Genomic DNA, 18475 nt, shown 5'->3' with positions numbered 1-18475 from the left:
ATAGTGCATCTATATATAGTGTATGTGGACACCCCTTCAAATTAGTGGATTAGGCTCTTTCAGCCACACCCGTTGCTGACAGGTGTATAATAGCAGATAGCAATGCACTCTCCATAGACAAACATGGGCAGCAGAATGGCCCGTACTGAAGAGCTCAGTGACTTTCAACGTGAAACCTTTCCAACAGTTCAGTTCGTCAAATTTCTGCCCGCTAGAGCTGCCCCGGTCAACTGTAAGTGCTGTTATTGTGAAGTGGAAACGTCTAGGAGCAACAACGGTTCTGCCATGAAGTGGTAGGCCACACAAGCTCATAGAACAGGACCACAGAGAGCTGAAGCGTGTAAAAATCATCTGTCCTGTTGTAACACTCACAACCAAGTTCAAACTGCCTCTAGAAGCAACGTCAACACAATAACTCGGGGGGAGCTTCATGAAATGGGTTTCCATGGCCGAACAGCCGCACACAAGCCTAAGATCACCATGTGCAATGCCAAGCTTCGGCTGCAGTGTAAAGCTTGCCGCCATTGTTCTATGGAGCAGTGGAAACACGTTCCCTGGATTGATGAATCACGCTTCACCATCTGGCAGTCCGATTAACGAATCTGGGTTTGGCAAATGACAGGAGAACGCTACCTGCCCCAATGCATAGTGCCAACTGTACAGTTTGGTGAAGGCGGAATAATGGTCTGGGGCTATTTTTCATGGTTCGGGTTAGGCCCCTTAATTGCAGTGAAGGGAAATATTAATGCTACAGCATACAATGATATTCTAGACAATTCTGTGCTTCCAACTTTGTGGCAACAGTTTGGGGAAGGCCCTCACCTGTTTCAGCATCACAACGCCCCCGTGCACAAAGCGAGGTCCATACAGAAATAGTTTGTCGAGATCGGTGTGGAAAGAGCCCTGACCTCAACTCCATCGAACAACTTTGGGATAAATTGGATTTCCGATTGCAAGCCAGGCCTAATTGGCCTACATCAGTGCCCGACCTCACTAATGCTCTTGTGGCTGAATGGAAGCAAGTCCCAGCAGCAATGTTCCAACATCTAGTGGAAAGCCTTCCCAGAAGACTGGAGGCTGTTATATCAAAGGGGGGAACCAACTTCATATTAATGCCCATGATTTTGGAATGAGATGTTCGACGAGCAGGTGTCCACATACACTACATGAACAAAAGCATCTATCCTCCTAGCCAACCTCTTTAAGATAATAAATTCAATGCAGTATAAGCCTTATATTTAGATAATTAATGATGGGTTATGCATAATATGCTTCTAACTTACAGCCCCTTTTACTTGCTCAATACGCAAGCACCTGTGCTCCACTTGTCTCTCCTTAAATAAAAATGCTCCTTAGCTCTGAGTCCCATGCAGGAAAAGGTAGACTAGAATAGCTTGCTGGACATAATGTTTTTAACATAATACCAATACACTATTCCAATAGAAACGTAAGCTCTTCATTTGCTGAATGTTAAATACAGCAGCCAATAGAACTCACGGGTAGTTTAAAAGAAGCGTGAACTTGCGATGGCGATAGGCTGTAGCAGTTATTCATTCAGACCCAGTCAATCTTCGTGAAGAGAAGTGAAAGCCTTCATCTAATTCTAGTCCAATATTCTAGGATGTCATTATAATGTGAACTTATTTCATTTAACTGTTGAACGCGAGGAAGGAATGAAGCAACAGAGTGATAAAAAGGAGGTAATCTAATAACATTAGGGGACATGTTATGGAAGTGATATATGCGTCAGCCTACTAATTATACAAATTGTCTGTATTATATTTCAAAATTAAAATCTAATTCGCTAGCCTATGCATGCAACATTGTAGGCCTCATGGGCTGCACCAGAACCCATGTTCTCTTCTGCTTTATCATGGTTTGAACGATGTGTGTAATTCCAGTCCATATAATACAGCATAATACAGTACAGTAACGCAGTTCACACTAAAAACATTAGCCTATGGGAGCTAGTTTCATTTATTTACCCAAGAGAGAATATACAGTGCGAACTGGCTTGCTGGAAAGGTGGTATCCTATGATGGTGCCACCTTGAAAGTCACTGAGCTCTTCAGTATGGGCCATTCTACTGCCAATGTTGTCTCAGATTTATGCACAGAATAATACAAAATGCTCCGAGAGCATGTTGCAGACAGACAGATGAGTGGCCACAACTACAGTAGCGAGCTACATCATGGGCTTTTTAAAATGTTTTTCTGTCATGCATAAATGTGTAGTAGCCTATATCATAGATGTATTGGATAAAGGCACAATCATTTGGGCTTGGGCTCATTAAATGTCATTCATGTAGGGCTCATAAAATGTATGTAATATACAGTGCCTTGCGAAAGTATTCGGCCCCCTTAAGTTAATACTTTGTAGCGCCACCTTTTGCTGCGATTACAGCTGTAAGTCGCTTGGGGTATGTCTCTATCAGTTTTGCACATCGAGAGACTGAAATTTTTTCCCATTCCTCCTTGCAAAACAGCTCGTGCTCAGTGAGGTTGGATGGAGAGCATTTGTGAACAGCGGTTTTCAGTTCTTTCCACAGATTCTCGATTGAATTCAGGTCTGGACTTTGACTTGGCCATTCTAACACCTGGATATGTTTATTTTTGAACCATTCCATTGTAGATTTTGCTTTATGTTTTGGATCATTGTCTTGTTGGAAGACAAATCTCCGTCCCAGTCTCAGGTCTTTTGCAGACTCCATCAGGTTTTCTTCCAGAATGGTCCTGTATTTGGCTCCATCCATCTTCCCATCAATTTTAACCATCTTCCCTGTCCCTGCTGAAGAAAAGCAGGCCCAAACCATGATGCTGCCACCACCCTGTTTGACAGTGGGGATGGTGTGTTGTGGTTGATGAGCTGTGTTGCTTTTACGCCAAACATAACGTTTTGCATTGTTGCCAAAAAGTTCAATTATGGTTTCATCTGACCAGAGCACCTTCTTCCACATGTTTGGTGTGTCTCCCAGGTGGCTTGTGGCAAACTTTAAACAACACTTTTTATGGATATCTTCAAGAAATGGCTTTCTTCTTGCCACTCTTCCATAAAGGCCAGATTTGTGCAATATACGACTGATTGTTGTCCTATGGACAGAGTCTCCCACCTCAGCTGTAGATCTCAGCAGTTCATCCAGAGTGATCATGGGCCTCTTGGCTGCATCTCTGATCAGTCTTCTCCTTGTACGAGCTGAAAGTTTAGAGGGACGGCCAGGTCTTGGTAGATTTGCAGTGGTCTGATACTCCTTCCATTTCAATATTATCGCTTGCGCAGTGCTCCTTGGGATGTTTAAAGCTTGGGAAATCTTTTTGTATCCAAATCCGGCTTTAAACTTCTTCACAACAGTATCTCGGACCTGCCTGGTGTGTTCCTTGTTCTTCATGATGCTCTCTGCGCTTTTAACGGACCTCTGAGACTATCACAGTGCAGGTGCATTTATACGGAGACTTGATTACACACAGGTGGATTGTATTTATCATCATTAGTCATTCAGGTCAACATTGGATCATTCAGAGATCCTCACTGAACTTCTGGGAGAGAGTTTGCTGCACTGAAAGTAAAGGGGCTGAATAATTTTGCACGCCCAATTTTTCAGTTTATGATTTGTTAAAAAAGTTTGAAATATCCAATAAATGTCGTTCCACTTCATGATTGTGTCCCACTTGTTGTTGATTCGCGCAGGGTAGCCTAGTGGTTAGAGCGTTGGATTAGTAACCGGAAGGTTGTGAGTTCAAACCCCCGAGCTGACAAGGTACAAATCTGTCGTTCTGCCCCTGAACAGGCAGTTCACCCACTGTTCCCAGGCCGTCATTGAAAATAAGAATGTGTTCTTAACTGACTTGCCTGTTTAAATAAAGGTAAAATTTAAAAATTTAAAAAAAAAATCTTCACAAAAAAATACAGTTTTATATCTTTATGTTTGAAGCCTGAAATGTGGCAAAAGGTTGCAAAGTTCAAGGGGGCCGAATACTTTCGCAAGGCACTGTATGGCTCATCAGGCTCAGGTAGCATCAGGTTAAAATGTTCATGCTTATCAAATCAAATTTATTTATATAGCCCTTCGTACATCAGCTGATATCTCAAAGTGCTGTACAGAAACCCAGCCTAAAACCCCAAACAGCAAGCAATGCAGGTGTAGAAGCACCTTGATTGGAGCTTATCAAAGCGCCAATCAAATCCAGACATATTTATATGCTTTATAATGCTTTTGAATAACACTGCCGGTTTGGCAGGAAATACTGGGTTACCTGGGAGAAGAGTGAATTGTAAAATACCAGGAAAATATTCACCCTTAAAAGAAGTACTCAATGAAGTGTTCTCACAAGTACAGTAAATATGATGGTCTTATTTGTGATGGACATGTCCCACTAAGCAGGACAAATGCATTTCACGCTCTAAAATAAAATAGAATAATTAGGGCTGTCAAAGTTAAAGCTGCAATATGTAACTTTTTGGGCATCCCGATCAAATTCACATAGAAATGAGACTTATAGATCCGTCATTCTCATTGAAAGGAAGTCTGATACAGATTATTTTATGTTTCTTCCCTTATAATCAAATCATATTATGCCTGTAATTCAATGCACTGATAAAAAAAACAAAAAACATAAATATATCTCTTCAGGGCCAACATTGTTACAAATTCTAAAATGTTGATTAATTATTTCAATCGTTTGACAGCACAAAAAAATAATATATGCCATTTAGCAGATGCTTTTCTCCAAAGCGACTTAGTCATGTGTGCAACATTTGTATGTAAGGGTGGTCCTGGGAATCAAACCCACTATCCTGGCATAAGCACCATGCTATACCAACTGAGCTAATATCCTCCTGTGCACAGACTTCTCACCTTGTCGACGATGCTGTGGCTGCCGTTATCGGCCACGGCCAAAAGTTTCTCCTGATCACGTTTGGCATACATGGAGGCCACCCGGATAACGGGCAACGGCACATCCCGAGGGACAAACCTCACGCCGGCTGGCCCGGCCCACATCTTGATTTTCTTGAAGGCCTTGTTCCTGGCAGAGTAACGGGACTCACAGACGTACACGTCCTCTGGTCTTACTCCCTCAGGCTGAAGCTTGAAGTAATCCTGTAGAGGGGGAGCACACAGTTGGTCAGTGTGTTGGAGGGAATCAGTTTGAGGAAGAATCACTAATCTTGGTAATGAGTAGTTATTTGGGATACAAGGTGACTTGTAGATCAGTGGTTCTGCACCTTAGACAATGTAGACGACTTCAAAACACAAACAATATGGACTACTACATGTCAAAATGAGAGGGATGATGCTTTATACAAGGCAGTGTATCTCATATTACAAAATGACATTACAATATTTAGCAACGGCGGGGCTTGGAATTAACTTTTTTAGGACAAGGACAGATTTTTTGCTTGTCTGAAAGCCCAAGTTACTTGTCCAAAAATAAAAACAATAGTCTGTAACACCATGTTTACATCATTGTATGATGCAAGGAACCACTTTACAAAATAAAATGCATTAGTATCTTTTTTTTTAACCATAGAGAATCAGAAATCAAAAATATAGGTAACACTATTTGCATATTCAAGCTGCATATTCAACACTGCCCATTTAAGGCTATCCTGGAGGATGGTTGGCCACCCTTGGTAGCCTATGAAATATTGTAACATTACAATTACAACCAAATAATAAAATGATTCACTCCACGGTTTGAAATTAAGGGCGTCCTGTCGTCCTTGGGGCGATAAATGAAATGTCTAGGACGGTTCAAAGCAAGGCTATGGGACAGTTCTAGAAAGACCGATCCCAAATTCATACAATGAGGATGATGCAACAGATCACTGTTTAGCCTTAAAATGTCGATACAGTTTTATTTCTTAATATTATAAGCTCAGCAAAGCGCACATGGCTGAAGGCTACATGTGAATTTTCCAAAATGAAATTAGAGGGAAAACGGCATTCTCAAAAGTGCGCCACACGTGCAAGTGATTTCATGTGACAGAAGAAAATATTAGTTAGAAATTAAGAAAAAGGGGTGACCTAAAGATGCATCAACTAGTGTACAAAATAATCAAATACATCTACCATCCAATTCACTCCGTTCCAGCCATTATTATGAATCGTCCTTCCATCAGCAGCCTCCATTGATTTGTGTAATTAATTGTCTCATAAAAAAAATTTGGCTACATTTTCTGGCAATTTCCCCATTTCAGCATGGGTTTGGATATGAGCCTGTAGTCAATATGCATATCCCCTACACTTTGACGTGTAGGCCTTTTTATGTACATTAAACATGTATTTTTATATCATTCCAACATTGGCCTCTCTGATCCAATTCTGATCTGAGTAATTGCCTGAGAGATTATTTAATTTAGAAAATTTCAAATCAAATTTTATTTGTCACATACACATGGTTGGCAGATGTTAATGCGAGTGTAGCGAAATGCTTGTGCTTCTAGTTCCGACCATGCAGTAATATCTAACCTAACAATTTCACAACAACTACCTTATACACACACAAGTGTAAAGGAATGGATAAGAATATGTACATAAAAATATATGAATGAGTGATGGCCGGACGGCATAGGCAAGATGCAGTAGATGGTATAGAGTACAGCATATACATATGAGATGAGTAATGTAGGGTATGTAAAGATTATAAAAAGTGGCATTGTTTAAAGTGGCGAGTGATACATTTATTACATCAAGATGGCAAGATTCAGTAGATGGTATAGAGTACAGTATATACGTATGATATGAGTAATGTAGGGTATGTAAACATTAGTTGCATTGTTTAAAGTGGCTAGTGATACATTTATTACATCAATTTTTCCATTATTTAAGTGGCTAGAGTTGAGTCAGTATGTTGGCAGCAGCCACTCAATGTTAGTGATGGCTGTTTAACAGTCTGATGGCCTTGAGATAGAAGCTGTTCTTCTCTCGGGCCCAGCTTTGATGCACCTGTACTGACCTCGCCTTCTGGATGAGAGCGGGGTGAACAGGCAGTCAGTGACGGCCCCAGACCATTAATCCTCCTCCACCTAACTGTACAGTTGACAGTATGCATTGGAGCAAGTAACGTTCTCCTGGCATTTGCCAAACACAGATTCATCCATCGGACTGCCAGATGGTGAAGCGTGATTCATCACTCCTGAGAACGTGTTTCCACTGCTACAGACTCCAATGGCGACGAGCTTTACACCACTTCAGCCGATGCTTGGCATTGCGCATGGTGATCTTAGGCTTGTGTGTGGCTGCTCGGCTACGGAAACCCATTTCATGAAGCTCAGTTCTTGTGCCTACGTTGCTTCCAGAGGAAGTTTGTAACTTGGTAGTGAGTGTTGCAACCGCAAGAAATAAAATGTGTTTATATTTTCGTTCATATATATATATGTGTGTGTGTTCAAAATAATATATACACATGCCTCATTTGTTTAAATACACTAGGTTCATTTGCATAGTGCATAAACCACAAAATTAACATAAAGAGGTGGAACAGGGTTGCAACCACCAAAAACTTGCTCTGTCTTGGCCTACCTGCACTGGCTCGACTGCCTGATAAATTACTGTTAGCACGTTCTGTTGCATAATTCAACAGCAGGACACAAATAGCATTCAATAGCAGGATACCCTCGGATTAAAAATCAACACGCTTGGCTCTAGATTACACCCATCTATACACTTAACATTGTTTTGCGAGATCAGACATAATATCAGTATAATCCGAATGTTTATTTTCTGAAGTTGCTTTCATTTCAGAGCATCTAATTTGTACACATTTCAACTGTATTAAATGATCACTTTTTTCAATTCCACATAAAAAAAAATGAACACCAATTAAAATAAAGTTACTTCTTCTCTTTCTTGTGATGTAAAAGTGTCGAGACAACAGGCCTACATTACATTCCAGACAAAGCTTTAGCGTTCTTAAAGATGCAACAGAAAGAATGTATTCCATTGAGCCCATTTCAGCAATTACTGTGGTGTGTTTGACAGGTCATTATAAACATCTCCGCAGTCATAACGTTAACGTGAAAAAGCGACAGGCACAAGTAAGAGCATGAATGAGTTGCAGGAGAGAAATAAAAGCACCCTTCAAACACAGGAAATAGATGGCTGAAGAAGACAGATCCTGAGGTAGGCGGGGCATGCATGGAGCTATAATGTTCAGCTAAAATAATGATCCGATAGATGAGCATAGAATGGTCCCGGGGTGTGTATTATCAAAACCGTTCAGATATATAGGATAGCCTTACCTTGACAAACATGACCATGCATTTTGCCAGTATCTTGCTGACTGGTACTTTGTTGAAGTAGTCACTCTTGAAGACCTCTTGCTTGAGGAACTTGCGTGTGGCTAGATGAAAGGTCTCACTAGGCCTGTAGAACCAACAGCCATACAGCCACTTCTCACCTACACACACACACACACACATTACGAACAGGAGGGAGTGGCAGAAAGCAGTAAGAGTGTGTGTGTCTCAAAGCGTGCATGTCTAAACGTTGGTGTTGAGTTGGTTACCTGCTTCATCCTCCCACAGGCGCTCGATGCAGACGATGTGAGGCTTGAGGTTGGCCTCGGCTGGCTGCACGTAGACACAGTCACCCACGTGGTAGGTTCTGTTCTCAAAGCTGCAGTCCTGACGGTATGTCCTCTCTGGCCCCGCACCTCCCCCAGCTGGGTCCTCAGCCTTCTCTCCCTCCTCTGGAAAGTAAATTAGAATATTATAATACCTCTCACATTGTATACGCTTCAGACTCAGAGTCTATGTCACATCAATCACCTGCACTGGGCAATAAAACACCAGCACAGAAAAAATGCACGTATTCTACACACGCATACCCGGCCACAACGCCATCACGCACTAACACACCTTTGTTCTCCTCCTCCCTCTTCAGTTTGTCCTCCTCTATCTCCTTAGGTACTTTCTCTCTCTTTTCCTGCTCCACGTCATTGTGCAGGTGTTTGGAGGTGTAGCTGAGCGCAGGGGAGAGGAGGATCTCTCCGTTCTTACAGAGCTCATCCCGGATCTTTATAAAGAACTGCTGCAGCTCCACCGCATCCTCAAAGATCTCAGAGTCCGTCCTGGGAAGAGACAGGGCAAGGTGAGGGTTCTGGGGGTGGTTCAAGACTAAAAAAAGGTTGGAGAGTAATTAAAACGGCCTTTCTAATGACTACGTACCTGTGCAGGCGCCTGGCCTTCTCCAGCACATTGAACATGTGCTCCTGGAACACGTCCAGCCTACGGTAGCGTCCTCGGTCTATGTTGGCCCGGATCACGTCGAAGTTGAGCGGAGGATTCTCCGGGCTGGTCGGGTCCTGTTGAAGTCAGTTAATAGTTTTATTTGTCGTTCAGAAAAACAGTTGCTATTAAAAACTCTGAATGACTTTGCTGAGATCTTAAACATCAGTTATTTTTAAGAGCATAACCAAGGGCCATATGAGTGCTAAATTATGATACGTTTTGCCTTTTAGATCACAATGAATAAGATTACATAGACAGTGGGGGACCTGATCCTGATCGCACTCCTACCCCAAGACACTATGAATACGGCGGCACCAGGTAGAGTATGGGCGATCTCCTTTCTCTTACCTGGGCAGGGATCTCAGCCAGTGAGTCGCTGTAACACCTCCCCTCCTCGTCCTGGTGCGCCAGCACAGACACAAACAGGTTCCTGATCAGTTCCATGACCACTGGCCCTACAGCAGGGGGAGAGCCGCCGCCCTCCTCCCCTCCCTCCTGCAGCCGCCGGGTATCCAGGAGCACGCGGTGGAGGAGCAGAGCGTCACGGTAGATCAGGGACTCTGGCTCGTTGTAGGTACAGGCGTTGTTGAACATCACTGCAAAGTCTTCCACCAGTGCATCCACGTCCTGGTATCGGCCTCCCGCCATGTGGCTGGAGAACAAGATGATAAGATCATTGCATTTTCTATTGAAACAGGGAGAAATATACACTGCTCAAAAAATAAAGGGAACACTAAAATAACACATCCTAAATCTGAATGAATGAAAAATTCTTATTAAATACTTTTTTCTTTACATAGTTGAATGTGCTGACAACAAAATCACACAAAAATTATCAATGGAAATCAAATTTATCAACCCATGGAGGTCTGGATTTGGAGTCACACTCAAAATTAAAGTGGAAAACCACACTACAGGCTGATCCAACTTTGATGTAATGTCCTTAAAACAAGTCAAAATGAGGCTCAGTAGTGTGTGGCCTCCACGTGCCTGTATGACCTCCCTAAAACGCCAGTCTGTGGTGCAACGTGGCGTTGGTGGATGGAGCGAGACATGATGTCCCAGATGTGCTCAATTGGATTCAGGTCTGGGGAAGGGGCGGGCCAGTCCATAGCATCAATGCCTTCCTCTTGCAGGAACTGCTGACACACTCCAGCCACATGAGGTCTAGCACCAGCATATGGTCTCACAAGGGGTCTGAGGATCTCATCTCGGTACCTAATGGCAGTCAGGCTACCTCTGGCGAGCACATGGAGGGCTGTTGCAGCCCCCCAAAGAAATGCCACCCCACACCATGACTGACCGGTCATACTGGAGGATGTTGCAGGCAGCAGAACGTTCTCCACTGCGTCTCCAGACTCTGTCACGTCTGTCACATGTGCTCAGTGTGAACCTGCTTTCATCTGTGAAGAGCACAGAGCGCCAGTGGCGAATTTGCCAATCTTGGTGTACTCTGGCAAATGCCAAACGTCCTGCACGGTGTTGGGCTGTAAGCACAACCCCTACCTGTGGACGTAGGGCCCTCATACCACCCTTATGTTGTCTGTTTCTGACAGTTTGAGCAGACACGTGCACATTTGTGGCCTGCTGGAGGTCATTTTGCAGGGCTCTGGCAGTGCTCCTCCTTGCACAAAGGCGGAGGTAGCGGTCTTGCTGCTGGGTTGTTGCCCTCCTACGGCCTCCTCCACGTCTCCTGATGTACTGGCCTGTCTCCTGGTAGCGCCTCCATGCTCTGGAAACTACGCTGACAGACAAAGCAAACCTTCTTTCCACAGCTCGCATTGATGTTCCATCCTGGATGAGCTGCACTACCTGAGCCACTTGTGTGGTTTGTAGACTCCGTCTCATGCTACCACTAGAGTGAAAGCACCACCAGCATTCAAAAGTGACCAAAACATCAGCCAGGAAGCATAGGAACTGAGAAGTGGTCTGTGGTCACCCCCTGCAGAACCACTCCTTTACTCCTTTAGTTCCTGGCCCACCTCTCTAACCACCCAGCAACCTAACCTTTAGCTAGCCACACACTAGTGGTGGAAGGGTCAGCTGTTTGTTCACCCACACCCACCTGCAATTGCTAATAACCCACCCGCAACCACCCAACTATATGTAATAAAGTGAAAATCTGAGGCACATACTCAACCCTGACCCGCTAATTTAGAGAATTCTCTGTAGGCTACAGTCAGAGACGGCAGAAAGAGTTGACAGGAGGTGCAGGAGTTTCTTACCCGATATAGATATGGTTCTGCTTATAATTTCCGACATTTTGGTAGGCTATTTCTTAGTCAACTTGTCTATATTAGATACATGCAGCTTCTCTCCTCTCATTATATGTTACACTAGAATACTAAATAAACCCTTGCGCACCAGAATAATGTCATAATACTCTACTTGCAAACTCATCTTCTGCACATCAATCACTCCAGTGTTTATTTGCTATATTATATTGTAATTATTTTGCCACTATGCCAATGTATTGCCTTACCTCCCTTATCCTCATTGCCTTACCTCCCTCATCTCATTTGCACACTGTATATAGACTTTTTCTATTGTATTGTTGACTGTATGTTTGTTTATTCCATGTGTAACTCTGTGTTGTTGTTTGTGTCGCACTGCTTTGCTTTATTTTGGCCAGGTTGTAAATGAGAACTTGTTCTCAACTAGCCTACCTGGTTAAATAAAGGTGAAATATAAAAATAAGAATTCAACAGAATGAATGCTTCAATCTAGTTGACATTGGTAAAGTTCACTGTCATCTCTGCTTCTTTCGTGGAGCAAAAGACGTTTAGGGGCCGAGGAGAAAATGCAATAACTTAAAAAATGTAAATATTTACTGGGATTCAAACTTCCAAATGACATCAGTTTGACCGGTTGTAAGGAAATAGAAAGCTGTGAAAATGACCCAATATGTTTCTGATGAGATTTTAGTTCAGCTTGGATGCATATTTTATGTGGATGAAATACTATCAGCTTTTATGATGCTGATAAAGGTAGATACTGTCTGTAGTGGTGCTAACTGTGCATTCAAATTCTCTCAAGATACTGAAAGAACTCATATTCCCAAGTCAAAATGTAGCCTACATTTGGTGTATAGCCTAATTTTACTGTAAGAAATGCTTAATTCTTCAGGAGATAATATTAAGGCTATGTGAGAGGTTATAGACCTAGTGTCCAGATTTCATTTTCCATTTAACCCATCCGAACAGTAGGCTACAGGTCCCTTAAAGTGTCATAGGCTTATTTGAAGTCCCTGTCTTGTGACTGTTGAATTTATATAGCCCTCACAATTACACAGACTGTATTGCTATCATCCTTTTACCACATCTTTCCAAAACATTACATTTCTGGCGTACAGTTAGCCTAAAATAATGAAAGAAAAACCTCAATGTAACCTATAAATATAAATTGCACAAGAATGATAAAACATCCATGAATGTAAGGCATTGTTTTCTTTTTATTCAACCCAGCCTTTATCCACACAATATTACATGACCCTAAACCCCCAGATAGAACCGCAGGAACTGGGGGTTATGAGTCAACCCGCGCATCACTACCACACACACACATACAGGCTAGCCTTTAGCTTACCTGCGCAGGCGCTCCATGTCGATGGGCCTCTTGATGGTGGCGTAGTAGTCAGGCAGCTCGGCACGGGAGGGCAGGCGCAGGAAGATGGTGGAGATACGTCGCCCCCTGGCGTCTGTGTAGTTCCTCACAGCGTCATACAGCTCGTTGAGGCGCTGCTGCAGGGGGGTCAGGCACTTATTGGACTTCTTAGGAGACACACCACTCTTCCCTACAGAGAGAATTCCGTGAAAATGTAATCAAAACAGCAAGATATACAGTTGAAGAGGGAAGTTTACATACACTTATGTTGGAGTCATTAAAACTAGTTTTTCAACCACTCCACAAATTTCTTGTTAACAAACTATAGTTTTGGCAAGTCGGTTAGGACATCTACTTTGTGCATGACACAGGTCCTTTTTCCAACAATTGCTTACAGACAAATTATTTCACTGTATCACAATTCCAGTGGGTCAGAAGTTTACATACACCAAGTTGACTGGGCCTTTAAACAGCTTGGAAGATTCCAGAAAATGATGTCATGGCTTTAGAAGCTTCTGATAAGCTAACTGACATCATTTGAGTCAATTGGAGGTGTACCTGTAGATGTATTTCAAGGCCTACATTCCAACTCAGTGCCTCTTTGCTTGGCATCATGGGAAAATCAAAAGAAATCAGCCAAGACATCAGGAATGAAAATTGTAGACCTCAACAAGTCTGGTTCATCCATGGGAACAATTTCCAAATGCCTGAAGGTACCACATTCATCTGTACAAACAATAGTACGCAAGTATTAACACCATGGGACCACGCAGCCGTCATACCGCTCAGGAGACGCGTTCTGTCTCCTAGAGATGAATGTACTTTGGTGCTAAAAGTGTAAATTAATCCCAGAACAACAGCAAAGGACCTTGTGAAGATGCTGGAGGAAATAGGTACAAAAGTATCTATATCCACAGTAAAACAAATCTTATATCGATATAACCTGAAAGGCCACTCAGCAAGGAAGAAGCCACTGCTCCAAAACCGCCATAAAAAAGCCAGACTACGGTTTGCAACTGCACATGGGGACAAAGTTCGTACTTTTTGGAGAAATGTCCTCTGGTCTGATGAAACAAAAATAGAACAGTTGGCAGTAATGACCATCGTTATGTTTGGAGGAAAAAGGGGGAGGCTTGCAAGCTGAAGAACACCATCCCAACCGTGAAGCATGGGGTGGCAGCATTATGTTGTGGGTGTGCTTTGCTACCGGAGGGACTGGTGCACTTCACAAAATAGATGGCTTCATGAGGGAGGAAAATTATGTAGATATATTGAAGCAAGAATATCAGTCAGGAAGTTAAAGCTTTGCTGCAAACGGGTCTTCCAAATGGACAATGACCCCAAGCATACTTCCAAAGTTGTGGCAAAATGGCTTAAGGACAACAAAGTCGGGGTATTGGAGTGGCCATCACAAAGCTCTGACCTCAATCCTATAAAAAATGTGTGGGCAGAACTAAAAAAGCATGTGCGAGCAAGGAGGCCCACAGACCCCGACTCGGTTACACCAGCTCTGTCAAAAGGAATGGGCCAAAATTCACCCAACTTAATGTGGGAAGCTTGTGGAAGGCTACCGAAACGTTTGACCCAAGTTAAACAATTTAAAGGCAACGCTACTAAATACTAATTGAGTGTATGTAAACTTCTGACCCACTGGGAATGTGATGAAATAAATAAATGCTGAAATAAATCACTCTTCCCCCCTATTATTCGGACATTTCACATTCTTAAAATAAAGTGGTGATCCTAACTGACCTAAGACAGGGAATCTTTAAATGTCAGGAATTGTGAAAAACTGAGTTTAAGTGTATTTGGCTAAGGTGTATGTTTTCTTGGAATTTTTCGGATGTTAAAACGCCCATAGAGAAGAGTCAAACACACTTAGTTTGAGCTTAGGAGATCCCATGTTGTCAGTGTCCTCCTCGTGAGAAGCTCCTAGCTCCTTCCTCTTGTCCTTCACTATCTTCTCCAGGATGCCAGCGTCGTTATAAACCTTCACAGCAAAACAACATCAGAACATGTCACTCAACCCTCCCTTTTGTTGTAAATTTAGCCCAAGGTTGTGTTCAATAAGGAATAGAATAGACAGCATTCAGTTTCTTACTGGACAAGTTCAGGTAGTCAGTCCCACCCAGTTTTACACCTACTAGGCATATGGCAAATTGAAAAAAAAAAAAACTAAATGTTTAAACTAACATTTTTATTTTTTCAAAATCGGGTTTCTGTTATAATGAGAAGAAGAAAAAATTCCATGTGAATTCATAATGCCAGCAATTCTTTGGGTCTCACTGTCGTCATAGCAAGCTAGCGAGATGGCGAGAGAGGGGAGGGGCACAGTACAGGCAGGTCGGCCACCTAGTAGACAGTCAGACCGTGCACTAGACCTACCTAACGACAATCAAAAGCTGTATCTTGCAATGTAATAATCTCACAATGTCTTTCAACTTCAGTAAAGCAGTGCCTATTATCAACAAATAGCTGAGGATACTGAATGAGCGAGATACAACACTTTGCTCTCACACAGTATCTGCGCATGTGCACCGGTTCGCTTCACACTGTTCACAGTGACATGGCCCTGTGAGTGATTGGCTGTGGTCCTACCTGAGATCCCTCCTCGTTGTAGTGACGTGCATTGCGGAACATCAGCCTCATGTCGTCCATCAGGGCTTCTTCGGTTGCGTAGCGCTTTGAGCGGACGTTGTGCTCGATGGTCTTAAGGTCCATGGGCTCCAGGATCACCTGATAGGAGGAGGGAGGTTCATAGATTAGTCGATCCACGGCATCTGTATCGATTCCAACATTGGGGAATAAAAATAACAATTCCAAGATATTTTCCATTGCTGAACCCGAGATACGCGTTTCAAATAAACAAGATTCTGCTTGGATAGAAAATATGTGTGGCGTTTCTCCACTGCAATAGGATACGTCCAATACACCGGACTACATTTTGTCATGGAAAGTAAGATTGGTACATTTAAAGAAAAACTTTGATGAATTGACCCTAGCAACCACCAACTAGTGGATTGTGAAAGCCTTGTGTTGAACTCATATCTACCTTGTAGTAGTCTGCGTAATCCTTCTTGGAGGGCTTGACCATGAACAGATCACAGAGCCTCCGGTTGGTCCCTGGCTCTCTGGCTTCAGTCACTGCAGCATACAGTGCCTTCATACGGTTCTTCATGTTCTTCTTATGGCTGCAGGGCAAGGGAAGCCTGGGTTAGTGAAGTTACTTTTTTAAATTAAATATAAAATATGTATGAATGCAATATTAGCTAACACAAGTTGTCAGGATAGCGAATTAATGCTTTATAGATTTGATCAAAAAAACCTGGCCGCCTGTAGGCAACTTGAGTGTAAGTGTTGCAGATCTACTTAGCTTGACAAAGGGTCAACTTATAACACAGGAGGCTGCTGAGGGAAGGACAGCTCATAACATAGGCTGGATTGGCGTCAATGGAATGGTAAACACATGGAAACCATGTGTTAGATGCGTTCGATACCATTCCGTCCATTCTGTTCCAGCCATTACTATGAGCCCGTCCTGCACAATTAAGGTGCCACCAACCTCCTGTGACTTATAAGCATGAGGGCAGCTGTTGTAGATAGACACAGAAATCGAGAATGAAAGCGATAGGTGGTTGACTTGGTGTGAGATGGCAACAATCGGCATCTCTGTCAACGTGGTAAGGAAGGAAAGAGAACAAGAGAAGTGGTCCTACCTTTTCCTCTTGGTGGCACTGCCAGTTCCTGTGTCAGAGGACAGAATGCTGTCCTGTTCCTCTTCGTCACCTCTCCTCAAAAGCTCCCTCTTCTTAAGCTGCAAAACATTCATTACATACTGCATTCAAAACAATAACAATAGTGTACTACTCACCATTCGGTCTTAAATTATTTTGTATACAGCACAGGAGGTTGGTGGAACCTTAATTGGGGAGGACGGACCCATGGTAATGGCTGGAGCGGAATAAGTGGAATGGTATCAAAAACATGGTTTCCATGTGCTTGATGCCATTCCATTTGCTCCGTTCTGGCCATTATTATGAGCCACCCTCCTCTCAGCAGCCACCACTGTTATATAAAAACCCTACCAGAATTAGCATTTTTATGTCTTGTATTCCTACAGTTCCAGTCCCAACCCACCACCAGAAAGAAATCCTACCAGTGAACTCTTAACTAGTTTAATATATTCAGCTCTTACCCTAAACCAGGGCTCTCCAACCTTGTTCCTGGAGAGCTACCGCCCTGTAGGTTTTTTCTCCAACCCCAATCTAGCGCACCTGATTCTAATAATTATCTGGTTGATAAGCTATACAGTGGCTTACGAAAGTATTCACCCCCTTTGGCATTTTTCCAATTTTGTTGCCTTGCAACCTGGAATTAAAATAGATTTTGGGGGTGTTTGTATCATTTGATTTACACAACATGCCTACCACTTTGAAGACGCAAAATATATATATTTTTATTGTGAAACAAACAAGAAATTAGACAAAAAACAGAAAACTTGAGCGTGCATAACTATTCGCCCCCCCCCAAAGTCAATGCTTTATAGAGCCACCTTTTGCAGCAATTACAGCTGCAAGTCTCTTGGAGTATGTCTCTATAAGCTTGGCACATCTAACTACTGGGATTTTTGCCCATTCTTCAAGGCAAAACTGCTCTAGCTCCTTCAAGTTGGATGGGTTCCGCTGGTGTACAGCAATCTTTAAGTCATACCACAGATTCTCAATTGGATTGAAGTCTGGGTTGCTTTAGCAGTATGCTTAGGGTCATTGTCTCAAATCTCTGGAAGACTGAAACGGGTTTCCCTCAAGAATTTCCCTGTATTTAGAGACATCCATCATTCCTTCAATTTTGACCAGTTTCTCAGTCCCTGCCGATGAAAAACACCCACACAGCATGATGCTGCCACCACCATGCTTCACTGTTGGCATGGCGTTCTCGGGGTGATGAGAGGTGTTGGGTTTGCGCCAGACATAGGGTTTTTCTTGATGGCCAAAAAGCACCATTTTAGTTTCATTTGACCAGAGTACCTTCCATATGTTTGGGGAGTCTCCCACATGCCTTTTGGCAAACACCAAACATGTTTGCTTATTTTTTTCTGCCCACTCTTCCGTAAAGCCCAGCTCTGTGGAGTGTACGGCTTAAAGTGGTCCTATGGACAGTTAATTCAATCGCTGCTGTGGAGCTTTGCAGCTCCTTCAAGGTAATCTTTGGTCTCTCTGTTGCCTTTCTGATTAATGCCCTCCTTGCCTGGTCCATGAGTTTTGGTGGGCGGCCTTCTCTTGGCAGGTTTGTTGTGGTGTCATATTCTTTACATTTTTTAATAATGGATTTAAAATGGTGCTCCATGGGGTATTCAAAGTTTCAGATATTTTTTTATAACCCAACCCTGATCTGTACTTCTCCACAAATTTGACCCTGACCTGTTTGGAGAGCTCCTTGGTCTTCATAGTGCCACTTTGTGGTGTTGCAGACTCTGGGGCCTTTCAGAACAGGTGTGTATATATACTGAGATCATGTGACACTTAAAGTCCACCTGTGTGCAATCTAACTAATTATGTGACTTCTGAAGGTAATTGGTTGCACCAGATCCTATTTAGGGGCTTCATAGCAAAGGGGGTGAATATATGCACACACACCACTTTTC

At 42.9% G+C, this 18475-nt stretch overlaps 1 protein-coding gene across 4 annotated transcripts in view; it reads right to left on the bottom strand.

Annotated features, from left to right (window-relative positions):
* The window catches only part of pbrm1l (polybromo 1, like), a 38473-nt gene that overhangs the window by 9823 nt on the left and 10175 nt on the right, over positions 1-18475 (bottom strand). For all 4 annotated transcript variants that reach the window (XM_064965856.1, XM_064965858.1, XM_064965857.1 and 1 more), the window contains exons 11-21: positions 16548-16645; positions 15884-16022; positions 15430-15567; positions 14710-14821; positions 12814-13021; positions 9577-9880; positions 9166-9302; positions 8857-9068; positions 8505-8687; positions 8239-8396; positions 4853-5095 (exon numbers count right to left, since the gene is read on the bottom strand). In XM_064965856.1, coding sequence (XP_064821928.1) covers positions 4853-5095; positions 8239-8396; positions 8505-8687; positions 8857-9068; positions 9166-9302; positions 9577-9880; positions 12814-13021; positions 14710-14821; positions 15430-15567; positions 15884-16022; positions 16548-16645 — 1932 coding nt within the window. The remainder of the gene's footprint in view (positions 1-4852; positions 5096-8238; positions 8397-8504; positions 8688-8856; positions 9069-9165; positions 9303-9576; positions 9881-12813; positions 13022-14709; positions 14822-15429; positions 15568-15883; positions 16023-16547; positions 16646-18475) is intronic.

Source organism: Oncorhynchus masou, chromosome 5 (genome assembly GCF_036934945.1).
Source record: "Oncorhynchus masou masou isolate Uvic2021 chromosome 5, UVic_Omas_1.1, whole genome shotgun sequence".
NCBI classification, from domain to species: Eukaryota; Metazoa; Chordata; class Actinopteri; order Salmoniformes; family Salmonidae; genus Oncorhynchus; species Oncorhynchus masou.
This window is presented reverse-complemented; position numbering and strand designations above follow the sequence as displayed.